The sequence below is a fragment of the Microcaecilia unicolor genome, chromosome 10 (assembly GCF_901765095.1).
Source record: "Microcaecilia unicolor chromosome 10, aMicUni1.1, whole genome shotgun sequence".
In the NCBI taxonomy this organism is placed as follows: domain Eukaryota; kingdom Metazoa; phylum Chordata; class Amphibia; order Gymnophiona; family Siphonopidae; genus Microcaecilia; species Microcaecilia unicolor.
In genome coordinates, this window is record NC_044040.1 from 34,385,864 (window position 1) to 34,400,240 (window position 14,377).

General features: G+C 43.4%; 1 protein-coding gene across 1 annotated transcript in view; it reads right to left on the reverse strand.

Annotated features, from left to right (window-relative positions):
- KCND2 (potassium voltage-gated channel subfamily D member 2) overlaps positions 1–12,270 on the reverse strand; it is a 244,875-nt gene extending 232,605 nt beyond the window's left edge. Inside the window, exon 1 of the mRNA XM_030216253.1 lies at positions 11,156–12,270. Within this exon, the coding sequence (XP_030072113.1) occupies positions 11,156–12,270 (1,115 nt within the window). The remainder of the gene's footprint in view (positions 1–11,155) is intronic.
- Positions 12,271–14,377: the final 2,107 nt, after the last annotated feature.

The window sequence follows — 14,377 nt, forward strand, 5'->3', positions numbered from 1 at the left end:
ACAACTGCCAACACTGAGCACAAGGTCTCCATGTGAAAGTGTTGAACCTTGAGAAACTTGCTGATCCTCTTGAGGTGAGAACCCGCCAGAATGTGCCCCCTTTCTTCTTGAGAATGACAAAATAAATGGAATAACGACCTGTCCGACGTTCAAGGCCAGCAACAACTTGTAGAATGGAAAATAAAATCGCCGCCCGCTTGCTCGAGTTCTCACACACAGACTCCAAGAAAAAAATCTGTGATGGCAGAGGCAAATTCTAATTTGTAGCTTTCTCAAATAATTTCAAGGGCCCACTGGTCCGATGTAATGCAGGACCACTCCTCGAAGAACAGGGACAGCCATTCTCCGATGTGATCTGAGGAAAGACACGGCGCCCCATAATTGCACAGGACGGGTAGTGGAGGAGGGTCAGAAAGAGGTGGCGGGACTCAGCTTCTCAGCGCAAAAGGACTGTTTGCTCTAATAGCAGGACCACTGAGAAAGGTCTGGTGTACCCAGCCGATACCGGCAGGTATCCCGAAAATGAGGATGACTGCCCCAACCGAGCAGAAGATTTAACCTTGTCCTCTGGCCGACTCTGGGTCTTAGAATCGCCCAAGTCCTTCACCAGATTCTCCAAATCCTCCTCAAACACCAGTTTGCCTTTAATTTGTACAAATGCCTACAGAGAAAGGAGCCTGGCCAGGAGAGTGGCAAAAGGGGGAAGGACCCCCTAAAGTTGGCACCGCCAGCCGCACAACTCAAAACTACACAGACCGACAACAGGTCAGGAGCTAGCAGCAGAAGAATCTGGGAGCATGGGAGAGATCGTCCATCTGCCTGCCAGAGATAGAGAATACTGACTGGTCAAGGAGCATAGAAACCTATGGAACTTTGGAAGGCTAAGTGCTTTGAAAATATGCCTCTTTGGCATTCTCTATCTCCACCTGCTGGTACTCTATGAATCTAATTTGCTTAAAGGATGGAACTTCCAACAGATTCAAACAAGCTGATCTAAGCGCCCAAGTGGGCTGATAGATACCTAATGTTGCCATGTGGCCCTCTGTATATAAAGGTTGCCTGCTACAGTATGCTCTGTAAGGGTATATGTACTTTTCAGTAATATATGTGTATGTATATTCAATGTGAGCCTTAGAACTGGTGAAATCCTGAGGGCATGAAAAGTTGAGACAGTGAGTCTGTGCACAAATATCTGCCTTTTTCTCCTTCCACTATTACACCATAAATCACATAGTTATAAAGGTGCCTTCTAAAAAGAGCTTACAATCTGAATTTGAGCCTAGAAAGTTTAATGACTTGCTTAAGATTGCTTGCTGAGTGGTAGAAAAGAAAATAAACCCTGAATTTCCCATAATTTACAGCTGTGTGTTTTAAGCACAAGGCTGTGCTATCAGCCTTGCAGTCGTAAGAACACCACTAAGTTATTCAATCAATCATTCTCTTTCTAAAAGAAGCAAGAACCTTATCGTTCACCCAAAATCTGACAGGTTGAATATAAAGTTGATTTGTAAATAGAAACTTTTGCTTCCTAGGGCCTCTTTTACCAAAACACGCTAGTGATTCCTGGCGCGGCAAATACGACACAATGGGCTGCATCACATTTGTTGCGCAGGAATTGTTAGCGTGGTTTAGTAAAAAAGACCCCTAGTATTTTACCCACTTGGTATAGTAATATTTTACTGTCTTCTTCTTTTGGGCTGTTATTTGTTGGTAACAAGTGAGTGCCAAAATGGCATATAAGATTTACGTACATTTTGAGTGACTTTCATAAAGCTACTAACTAATAAGATGTTTAATCATTTGCTTTGATTTTTGAGAGGAAAGGAGAATCAATTTGCTGCTGAAATGTTATTATCTAAAAATTATATTCAACCTCAAATGTGTCAAGGTTTATTTGTTATTGGTATAGGGCTAAGAGTGAAACAATGGCAGAGGTGAGTTTTATGGTGATGTGCTTTGTAGCACACGTTATTAAAGTTATTAAAATGGGTTTAGGACCTGTAGATCTTTAAGAAACTCAAACTAGCAGTAGCTTGTGGTCTTTCTAACCTGCTTTGTATAGCTGGGAACCTAGGAAATGAGCACAGCACTTCTTTTTCAATAACCCCTATGGCTCTCTCACTTTAGGCAGCAGTCATAAGAATGCAAGCAGAAAGAACCTTAGACCTTGGCAATTAAGTGGTGGGGACATTCACAATGCTATATAGTAGAAACAGGCTTATGGAAAGAGAGGTGCCCTCTGCTTCCTGTTTCTCTTCTCGCAGCTCAGGCTATTTCTAATCATCCTTAATTAAGAACGTAGTGCACATGAGCTTAAATGTTGGGGATTTCTGGATCCATCTATTTCTTTTGTAACTAACCTTCCAGACGAATGGGTTGTGTTCTCCTACCAGCAGATGGAGGTAGAGAACTGACATTTTTCAGTGACACATCATCAGTATATGGGCTGATGCAGCCTGGAATGCTCCAGTATTTCTCTACCTTCAGCAGATGGTATAGGTTAGGCTGATGTTGAGTCTGACTTCCCTCGTCGCAGTCCATGTTAAAGTGTTTTGTGGTATTTTGCCTGTTGTGAATGGTAACCCATGCATTATCTATTTAAAAATATATATTTTTAGGAGGGGGCGTGTCATGGGTAGAGAGAATGGGCATTCATGTGTTATCAAGTTAGTGCAATATATATGTGTGTGCTAACTGAATAATACAGGGTTAACACAAGAGAACTTGGTGCCTCTGGGCTTAGCACACGGGAAAGTCCTGTGTTACAGCCCACTAAACACAGATTTTACTGTGCTTTAGTAAAAGGGCCCCATAGTAGGTCATAGTTCACTGATAATTCTTTTCAGTTAGTGTCAGTAACAGCAACGTTAGTATATTGGTATATGGAAACTTTATTTTCAGATGAAGCAGTAATTTTTTTGTAATCAAAGATCATAAGAAATGAGTTAAATTAATTTAAGTAGACATATGTGTACACACATACAAATTTTGCCTACCCTGAAAATTATAATTCTTTGAATTTCTATTTTTGAAAATACTTCAGAAAATGCACCCCTTGATTTACTAACAGGAATCTGGGGAGGAAATAAAGTTGCTTCTTTTGGGAACAACAGACTGCAATACCTTCAACCTCCAAAAAGACTAGTCTGAAAATCCATTTAATCAATTATGAGTGCAGATACCGCCACAAACAATTACTCTATCCATTTTCAATAACAGTTGACTAAATATCAAGGCTCTAAGAACAAAAATGTATTAAGATTCACACCTGGAGTTTCTCCACACTATTATTAAATAGAAGTAGTTTATTAGAATTGTAATGTTTATCAGATTTATAGCTCAAAGAATTGTAGTATATTGCAAGGGAGTGGGTGGTATAAGGCAGGGTTTCTTTAGGTACACGCCCTCACTAAAGCAGAGCCACCTTAAGGATAGGTATGTTAGCCTGTCTGGCCAGGAGGGTGGGGCTCAAGAAGAGAGCAGGAAGTTAAAAGCACTCTGTCATGGTTTTCAAAGCTGGAAACTGGGTTTGTGAGCCCTTGGGCCACTGCCGAGGAGCGGCAGTGGCAAGCAAAACCACCCCACGCTAGAGACAGGGCAGACCTCTGACAACCAGTTAGGCTTCACCTGCACCTGGCCACTTTTCACCGAGAGTTGAGCTCCAGGCTTCAGGTGGCCGGCAGGACTTACTGGACAGGGCAAGACTGGATAACAGTTTTGTGATTTGTGGGAGTAAGGGGAGGTGATCCCCGATTCCCTCCAGTGGTCATGTGGCCATTTGAGGCACCTCTTGTGTGGAGTAGAGTAGCCTAGTGGTTAGTGCAGCAGACTTTGATCCTGGGGAAGTGGGTTCAATTCCCACTGTAGCTATTCATTATAATAACAGGTCTAGCTCAAAACGTATCTATGTTTTAGTCTTGGACGTTTTTCTTTTGTTCCATTATGGCTGAAAGATGTCTAAGTCTTAGGAACACCCAAGTCCCGCCTTGAACACACCCCTGGCACGCTCCTTTGAGATTTAGACGTCCTTCAGAAAAAGACGTCTAAAAATAGGTTTAGAAAAATCCTGATTTGGACGTCATTGTGAGATAAACGTCAAAATGCAGACTTGTATGGTCCATCCAGTCTGCCCAACAAGATAAACTCATAGCATAAGGTATGATGTTATACTATATGATGATGTGATACTATATATGTATACTTGATCCTGATTTGTCCTTGCCAGAGGATTGTGAAAAATTGCAAGAGGACTTTACAAAACTAGGAGACAGGGCATCCAAATGGCAGATGATGTTTACAATGAGCAAGTGCAAATGCATGTGAGAGAGAGGAACCCAAACTACTCCTAAGTGATGCAAGGTTCCACTTTAGGAATCACCACCCATGAAAAGGATCTAGGTGTCATTGTTCATGGTAACGTTGAAACCCTCTTCTCAGTGTGCAGCAGCAGAATTATTAGGAAGAATGGAAAAAAATGAGTGTTATAATGCCTTTGTATCGCTCCATGGTGCGACCACACCTCGAACACTGTGTGCAATGCTAGTAGTCAAAGCACCTCAAAAAAGATGTGGAGGGGAATTTTTGAACGGGGTCAGCCATCTCTAAGGGTGCCCATCTCCGAGGACGGCACCGTGAAGGGGCGGGGCCAACCGTATTTTCAAACGATATGGCCGGCCATCTTTTGTGTCGATAATACAGTTGGGGCCGGCCAAATGTCAGAGATGGCTGGATTTGAGATGGCCGGCCTCGGTTTTTGCTGATAATGGAAACCGAGGCCAGCCATCTCAAACCCGGCCAAATCCAAGGCATTTGTAGTGCACTGGTCCCCCTGACATGTCAGGACACCAACTGGGCACCCTAGGGAGCACTTCTAAAAATTAAAAAAAAAAAACCCCATTAAAATAGCTCCCAGGTGCATAGCTCCCTTACCTTGTGTGCTTAGCCCCCCAAATCCCACCCCCCCCAAAACCCACTCCCCACAACTCTACACCATTACCATAGCCCTTATGGGTGAAGAGGGGCACCTACATGTGGGTACTGTGAATTTTTTTTTGGGGGGGAGGGTTTGGAAGGCTCCCATTTACCACCACAAGTGTAACAAGTGGGGGGGGGGGGGGGCCTGAGTCCACCTGCCTGAAGTGCATTGCACCCACTAAAAACTGCTCCAGGGACCTGCATACTGCTGTCAGGGAGCTGGGTATAACATTTGAGGCTGGCATAGAGGCTGGAAAATAAAGTTTTTAAAGTTGTTTTTTGAGGGTGGGAAGGGGTTAGTGACCACTGGGGGAGTCAGGAGAGGTCATCCCCGATTCCCTCCGGTGGTCATCTGGTCAGTTCGGGCACTTTTTTGGGATTTGGATCTGAAAAAAAGGGACCAAGTAAAGTTGGCCAAATGCTCGTCAGGGCCAGCTTTCTTTTTTCCATTATTGGGCGAAGCTGGCCATCTCGTACCACGCCCCCATCCCGCCTTCTGTACCCTGCCGACACGCCCCCTTGAAGTTTGGCCGGTTCCGCGACAGGCTGCAGTTGAGGCCGGCCAAAATCGGCTTTCGATTATGCCGATTTCGCCGGCCATCTCCTGATTTGTGTTGGCCTTCTCTTTCGAAAATAAGCTGGATAGTGAAATTAGAAAAGGTACACAGAAGGGTATCGAAAATAAAGAGAATGGGACAATTTCTCTATGAGGAAAAGCTAAAGCAGCTTGGAGAAGAGAAGGTTGAGGGGAAATATGATAGAGGTCTATAAAGTACTAAGTGGAGTGGAATGGGTAAACGTGAATCACTTGTTTACTCTTTCCAAAAACAGAAGGACTAGGGGGCACACAATGAAACTACTAAGTAGTAAATGTAAAACAACCTGGAGAAAATGCTTCTTCACTCAACGTGTAATAATAAACTCTGGAATTTGATGCTAGATAATGTAGTACAAGCAGTTAGCTTACCAGGGTTTTAAAAAGGTATGAACAATTTCCTAAAAGAAAAGTCTATAAGCTATTAAGATGGACTTGGGAAAATCCCCTGATTAATTCTAGGATAAACAGCATAAAATCCATTTTACTGTTTTGGAATATTGCCAGGTACTTGTGGCCTGGATTGGCCACTGTTGGAGACTGGACACTGGGCTTGATGGACCTTCAGTCTGTCCCAGTATGGCAGTGCTTATGTTCTTATGTATAATTCTGAGACTTTATGATTCACAGGTCCCACAAGTTCAGTTAAGACATGCACAATGAACTGAGCAATTCAAGCAGGAGAAATAATTTCAATATTTTCAAGTCAGCATTTTGGGATCTACTAAGACAATATTTATTATAATTTATGAGCTGATATTCAGCAGCTATGTGTTTACCAGTAGCTGATGAATATATAACTGGTTTATCCATATATTTTCAGCACTTATACAGATAGTATTGGGCTGAAAATCTGACTGACCAGTCTGATACCATCTGTATAATATGGCCAGGTTTGGGGCAGAGTAACGGTGAATTTTCAAATTATCCAGATAGTTAAGACAGATTTAAAGCTAGCTCTCTCTCTACATATCTATCTATATCTACTGATAGATATACATACACACACACATATATATTATACACTTAGGAAGAAAGATAGGGGATGGGTGATATGGTAGAGACATTTAAATGCACAAAAGGAAGGCCTCTTTCAATTGAAAGGAAGCTCTGGAATGATCATAGAATGAGGGTGAAATGGGCCAGTGTCAAGTGTAATCTAAGAAAATATTTTTTAATGGAAGGGGTGATGGATGTAGTAGAGATGGTGGAGATCAGTACAGTAACTGAATTTAATTACAGAAGACAAGAACAGATGATCTCTGAGGGAAAGGAAATGATGCAGCTGGTATAGAAGGGTAGAGTGGGAAAACTGTATGGTCTTTGCTATCATTTTCTGTTTTTATGGTCAAGTTACATGCTTAGTTTAGTCCTAATCAGCTGTCCCTAAATAGCAGGATGAAACTAAACAAATAGAGTGGTCACCATGCCTGCACTATCTAAATATTTAACACTGATAATTACACATATAGGGCTAGGATCTATATATGGTGACAAGAAAAAAGCACTATTCTATAAGCCATGCTTATGCCTGGGAATCATGCCTAACTTTAGTCGTGGCCATTTACACCAACTGAAATGTGGTGCAAATGTATGCACCTACATTAAGCGCATATCCCCGTTATTCTATAACAGTGTTCATTAGTTTTAGGAATGCCTCTGTTCCGCCCATGATCCTCCCACTTCTGTGCCCCCTTTTTCTCATCACATAGAAAATTACGTGGTCACGCACCAAAATGTATACATATAAAGTTCAATTAAAATTAGTGCCAATAATTGCTTGTTAAAAGCCAATTATTGGTGCTAATTAGCTTATTTAAATTATGTGCACAAATTGGGCATGTGCCCAAATTTGCATACACAATTTTGGCAACTTTTTATAAAATTAGGAGGATAGTGGCGCTGATTATCCAGATTACATTATGTGCTGAAACCGCAATTTAACTTATGCCAGTCATCACACAGGCTTAAATCTGACCTTTGTACTTCTACTGTGCCTATTCTTTTGTTTTTCCTATCTTTTCTATCAACCAGTGATCAATGAATTTAATAATACAAGGAAAGTGATGTGACACATTTTCAAGGGAGAGTTTGGAACAATCATGACTTTTTAGTGTCTTATATTATAGTGCAAATCGCAAATGGACTACAATGAAACCAAGAAACACAGAAAATGTTATCAGAAAAGGACCATTTAGTCTATCCAAATTCATCCTTGGTGTCAGAAATGATGACATCAGTATTCACTTTTGTTTGGTGACTGCTAATTCTTCACCACTCCAAAACGTATTTGGCCCTTGGATTTCTGCAATAAAACTGCATGATTCTGTATTTGAATTAAAACATATTTGCCATACCTTATCTAGAGATACTTTTTCTGCCGTCATCTACTATGTTACTATGTTACTTTCCCTGCTAACCCTTCTCCAATATCAATTATAAAGACATGAAGAGGACTAGAACAAGTACTGACTCCTATGGCACTCCTCTGCCTTACCCGTGGGGAACCCATCTTACTACCATTCTCTTATTGTTAATAGTCAAAAGTATATTTTCAAAAACTGGGTCACATTTCCGCTTTAATACAATCTACACTAATCACTATTAATTTTACTCATTTACAAAGCACAAGTTAAGCATTTTCTCACAGTGCAAAAATTGACCAACTAGCTCTTCATAAATACAACACAGCATTCTACTGTCTGAAAGATCAGAATTAAATCAGTTAGCTAAAGTTCCTAACCTAGCAGATGGTCAAAGGAGGAGATAATTAAAGTAGAAAAGGAACATGGATTGTGCATGAAAAATGGCTTCAAGCCTGGAACTTTCCTTGCCAATTGGGCTGTCACATTAATGACAGTACTGCTACACAACCATCCGGCCTCAATTATCAGTGAGAGTAAGAAATTTGGTGCAGATCCTATTAAAGGCAATCTAGCAATATCAAGAAAGGAAACTGTAAAAGAATACTAGAATTTAAAAAAATACATATTCACACTTATTGTTTAAACTCTAAAAATTACAGCAATGATAACTATTAATGCTCTGTTCTGCATTCTTATCTTGGCTTACTACTACTACTTATTTCTATAGCGCTACTAGACGTATGCAGCACTGTACATTATCTAGGCAAATCTAAAACAATTTGAATTGTAACTTTAATGATAGAAAACAGATTGTGCCTGATATTTTTAGGGCTGCTTTCACAGACAGAAAAAAGGGGAAAGCCATAATTAATCAGTTCCACTATGAAAATAAAACACAAAAGTTTCTTGTTTCACTACCATGAACTTGTTCGATTTAGTGAAGTTTGTTGAAGTCAGTACCATGGACAGGTCACTTAAACCAAGCACTCAATAACCCTGGAAACAGCAAAGGAGCATAGCTCAAAATCAAATCATTGTAAAGATTAAAATCATTGCTTATTATTTGTAACTGTTTGAGTATTACTAGATTATAAAAAGAATATGCTAATGAAAAAATTATACTACTGAGCTGGACTAGTGACTTTCATGCAGGATAGTGGATACAATTCTTGTTCTATCTTGGTCAATCAGACTGAGGACACTGTAAAGTATTTCCCAGGGTAAGGTAAGGGCTTTTCAGTCATCAAACAATGTATACAGTTAGTAACCAGATCCAGGATGTACAGCTATCATTAGTTCTTTCTTACAGTGGGAACCACAGCCTTGTGTACCCAATCTGAAGACTGTTGTTGTTAAGACTGGCTAAACAGAAGCATGAAGCATTAAAAACTGAGAAACACCTCAAGTTGTCATATCCTAGTAATGGCCAGTTCTCATTGACTGCAAAACTAAAGGATTTGAAAGTGGAAAGTGCTGGTTTAAAATAATATTTGCAATTTAACTAGGCAATGTATACAGAATTGATCATGATGTAAAGTTCACAATCATACCTTCTGTTCTTAAAAACAGTATTGTACTTGTTTTTATGCATTCTTTTTTGCAAAGAATGCATAAAGCAGAGACAATGTCCATCTGACCATTTATCCTTTCATCCGAATGCAAAGCAGCACACTGCACATACTGTTCTGTTCACAACTGAATGGGGGGAAAAAATCTTCGTAAATTAAGCCCGAAAGGACACATTTGGAATTTCTGTGGACTTCTAAGAGGAATACACTTTTCCAAACTTGTGTATCTTAAGCTTCCGTTATTTGGTGTAATTTAATAAAACGTTCAAAGAAATCATTAACTGAAGCTTAAGGAAAGAAAGCTCAAAAGGAATGTGAGGGTGTTAGATATGTGAAACAAACCAAACAGGATACAAAGCAGCAGTAACATTTAAGCATGCATGGAATACTTAAAAATGGATCTTAATGGCAGAGGGTTGGTAAAGACCACTGACTGATTAAAACCCATGACAGTTCAGCACAAATGGGCAAAATTTGAGGGCCCAAGTAGTCATTGAGGACCCAAGTGGCGTTTTAAAATGCAAACTGATTTTCACTCTGATAGGATAAAAAAATGAGAATGTTTCTCGTCTCTTACGTTGCAGTGTCAACCTTTGTCACAAAATCAGTATTTCTGAATTGCACATATTACTAGACAGGACAAAAGCTTAAGTGAAATTATTAATGAATTTCCATCTTCATTTGAGGTCATTCTAAAGTGCTCTTAACTTCATAAACAAATGCACTTCTCATGTTCACTCTTCTCTATAAAATGAATGGTTGAATCATCAAATCGATAACAACATAGCATTCGAATGCAATAACAGAAAGACTGTACAGATCACAATAATCATATTTGTATTTAAAACTTTTACCTAACTTTGAATTTCCTAGATTGATGCTTCAAATTCTCTAGTAAAAAACGTTTTTCTTTGATGTTATATTTCAATTCTACAAAGTAATAAGGTCACTGCCTCATACATTTATGTAAGGTGACCTTGAATAAGCCAAGCTATTTGTTTAACAAAAAAATTGCAGGATGATATATATTCTGCATGATATCAAGTGTGGTAAAAACCATAAGGGTTTCAGAAGGAGCTGTCACTACATAAACTCAACAAGCTACTATCAAAATGGGTGTCTCTCCATTAGAATCAAAGCTCTTTCTGGCCTCACTCTTCATCCCTCAAGTAACCTGAAGTTACCACCAGATTTAGCCTAACTTCAGGCAGCCTTAAAACATCAACAGTTCACCCCCACTACAGGAGGAGCACATCAATGCTGTTCAAAAAAAGGCAACATCAAAGTACCTAACACCAAATGTGCACTTGACAGGTAGTATTTGGGGAGAAACAAAACTTCATCCACAATAAATAAACTGGAGCCACGAAAGTTATTATAGGTAAATGCTACTTTCCTAGATGCACCAAAAACATAAGCTGACATCTGCCTACAGAAAGAAAACAGAAGCAAGGCTTAAAGCAGTTCCTCCCGACTTTCTGACCACTTAAAAGCTGCAAAGCTCCCTCCCTGCCTACTTCTGACAGGCGCACAACTTGAAATGCAGACAAAAAGCACAGTTGGAAAAAAATGGCGGGAATCTCACCCAGCTCCGTGAGGCGCAGGGATACACCAAAGCAACGTCCCAGACACGAGGGCGCACGGACACCTACCCCAGTGTCGTCATGGTGACGATGGTGTACCAAAAGGAGGCCGGGATGCTGGTGAACTTGCTGCTGGGGGAGCCCTTCTCGGCGTAGAACATGACGGTGGCGAAGATGATGATGGCCATGGTAAGGGAGAAGAGCAGGAAGCCCAGCTCGGAGGCGCAGCTCTTCAGGGTGTAGCCCAGGATGCGCAGGCCCTGCGAGTGGCGGGAGAATTTAAAAATCCGGAAGACCCGAAAGACCCTGAGCGTGACGAAGGCTCCGCTGACGTCCTCGTTGTCCGTCATGACCAGCCCGATGTAGTAGGGCATGATGGCCACCACGTCGATGATGCTCATGACGCTGCGCACGAAGCGGTAGCGGCTGGGCGCGGCCACCAGGCGCAGCAGGTACTCCACGGTGAAGATCATGACGCACGCCGTGTCCAGGCAGAAAAAGGCCACGGCGTAGCGTTCGCCGCACGGCAGCTCGCGGAGCGCGCCGCCGGGGCCCCGCCCGCAAGGCACCGTCTCCACCACGTTGGCTATGACGGAGACGGCGATGAAGAAGCCCGTGACGTAATAGAAGACCAGGGCCAACGTGCTGGTGTGCGGGTTCTCGAAGGCGCGCCACATCTTCTCGCGCGCCGACATGTTGGGCAGGGGCCCCTCGGCGGAGCCCTCGTTCTCCGCGTCGTCCAGCAGGCGCTCGGCGTTCTCGCGCCGCCGGTCCTTGTACTCCTCGTAGCAGCAGTCACCGATGATCTCCGGGATGATGCCGAAGAAGGCCAGCTCCTCGTCGTAGGCCGAGATGCACTCCTGGCGCGGGTAGTGCAGCTTGCCCGTGCGGTAGAAGTTCAGGATGTGCCGGAAGATGTCCGGGTCGCGGTCGAAGAAGTACTCGCGCGTCTCCTCGTTGAAGAAGAAGTCGCGCTCCGTGCTGCCCAGCAGCGTGTCCGGGTAGCGCTCCAGCGTGTTCTTCCACGTCTGGAACCGGGTGCCGCTCACGTTCAAGACGATCAGCGCGTCCTGGCTCCGCTTTCTCTCCCGCGGCGGGGCCGGCATGGGCGCGCTGGCCACCGGCATCCATCCGATGGCCGCCGCCCGGGCGAAGGGCAGCCATGCCGCCACCCCCGCGGCCATGGCCACTTGCAGCACCTGTTCGGTTGCTCGAGAGCCGCGACGGCCTCAGTCAGACCCCTCAGCTGCAGCAGGTATAGGGCTCAGTCACAGCACGCAACTAGTGATTGCTGTGTCTCCAGCCAAAATAACTGTTAATGCTGGTTATGAAAAAGTGATCGCGGTTCTGCTACCCCCAAAGTCCCCCATGTGTTGCACATAGTTCGCTCTTCCCCTATCCTCAGAGCTTAACCAGCTCTTGGCATGTGCGGGCACCGCTTTTCCTCTGCGCTTTACCTTCCCACATCCTCCTCTCGAGCGTTCAGGTTCGGATTTTTGTACATTGATTCCTTGGCATTTTATGGTTGTCTCAAAAACGACCTGTTACAGAGGCTTGCGTTGAGAAAAAAAAACAGTCCATTGCAGCATGGTTTATAGAACTCCTGATAGGGTTGGATTTATTCCCCTTATTTGTAAAAAAAAAAAAAAAAAAAAAAATTATATATATATCTCTTCCGTGAGTTCACCGAATCCACCCTGTCCTCACTTTTTACAGTTCGCCATGTATTTGATCCGTAACGTGTCCACCTCTACGGTGGAGAGGTGAAGTGTAGGCATTCCTACCCCGCGGAGCAGTGTCCACAGATAGTCCGACTCCTAGCTTTCAGCGAGACTGTCAGATCCGAAAGGCATAGAAGGACCTGCTGCTGCCCCCACCACCAGATCCAAGCAGAGAGCAGCAACAAGTCCGACGAAGACGCAATGAATCCTTGGCAACTTCACGGCACACTCCGGTGCTGCGGCTGGTGCAGAGCTCAGGCTGGGCTGTAGCGTGCCAGTGGCGGCTGCGGAGGAGGGAGGCGGCAGCAGCAGCGCTGGAGCTGCCCTCGGCACCTAGTCCAAAGGGTGGGCTGGCTCTCGAACTTCGGGCTGCTGATGCACTGGAAAAAACTCTTCGACCGAATAAAACCGTCCGATCACCGATTTGGGGAATGGAAAGCTGTTTGCGGCGCTCAAGTCTCCTGCGAGCGCTTGCGGAGCGGCACGCAGCAGTCGGCAAAGCAGAGCAAGCAGCTAGTTCTCTCCCCCCCCCCCCCCCCCTTCTCAACAAGCGCAGGGGAGGGGGCGAATGAAGTTGCGGGAAGTGAAAATGCACCTGCAAATGGAAAATGTTACGGATTAAGACTGTCTATTGCTGTATGCAAATTTTGGTATTTTAATTATGCCATAGTGGAATTTGCGGAGCTTACTGTACTTTAAATTGAGCAGGCGCCCGAACCGGTGGGTGCTTTTTACCTACGGTTTTCATCAATGGCCTTGCCGTACAGCCCTGTTATTACCACTAGATGGCGCATTGATTAAGAAGTTTAATTCATTCCTTGCTCGCTTTAGGTTGCGTGAAAGGAAGGCAAATATAGTAGTCGGGTTAGGTTCTATTATTGGGATCTAAAGCGGCCCGATACAGTTTGAAGGAGTGGGGGGGGGGGGGGGGGGAAATAATGCTAGTGTAGCATTTCTGAACAAAAATGTGGTTATCTCAACTTGAGCTCGTAAAAGAAATAGCAGTGGGCTAGATCTACTGAAATGTGCTTCAGTACCTAGTTTTAGCCCACTGATGATGACATTAAAGATGGTAAATAGAGTCATCGGGCCTATGATAAGTAACTCGGGCAATTTTACAAGGTGCGGCAGAGCTAAAGCTCGCTAAATGGACACTACTGCTGGGCGGTAATTCTGAGTTTGGCGCGCGCTGAATGCCATGGTAGAAAATAATGTTCTACTATGGGGGCATTCCTGGTGGTAATCAGCAGTTGGCATGCGCTACAGGTAGCACTTGAGCCCATATATCTAGGTCAGTGAGTGTGTGGTAAGGGCTCAGACCGTTAATAGGTGCTCGCTAGTTTTAATTTCAGCGCATGTCCATTTTCCGACCCATTAAAAAAAATGCCCTTCCCAGCCACGGTAAAAAATGGCCCAGTGTGCACCCAAAATATGCGCCCACACTACCGCAGGCCACTTTTTACTGTGGCTTTGTTAAAGGACCCCTTATTGCACGTTTGAATTCCCTAACTTAGTAGCATACTTTAGTAAATCTGGTATTGTCCAAGAGCACTTGCATTATTTTAGGGAC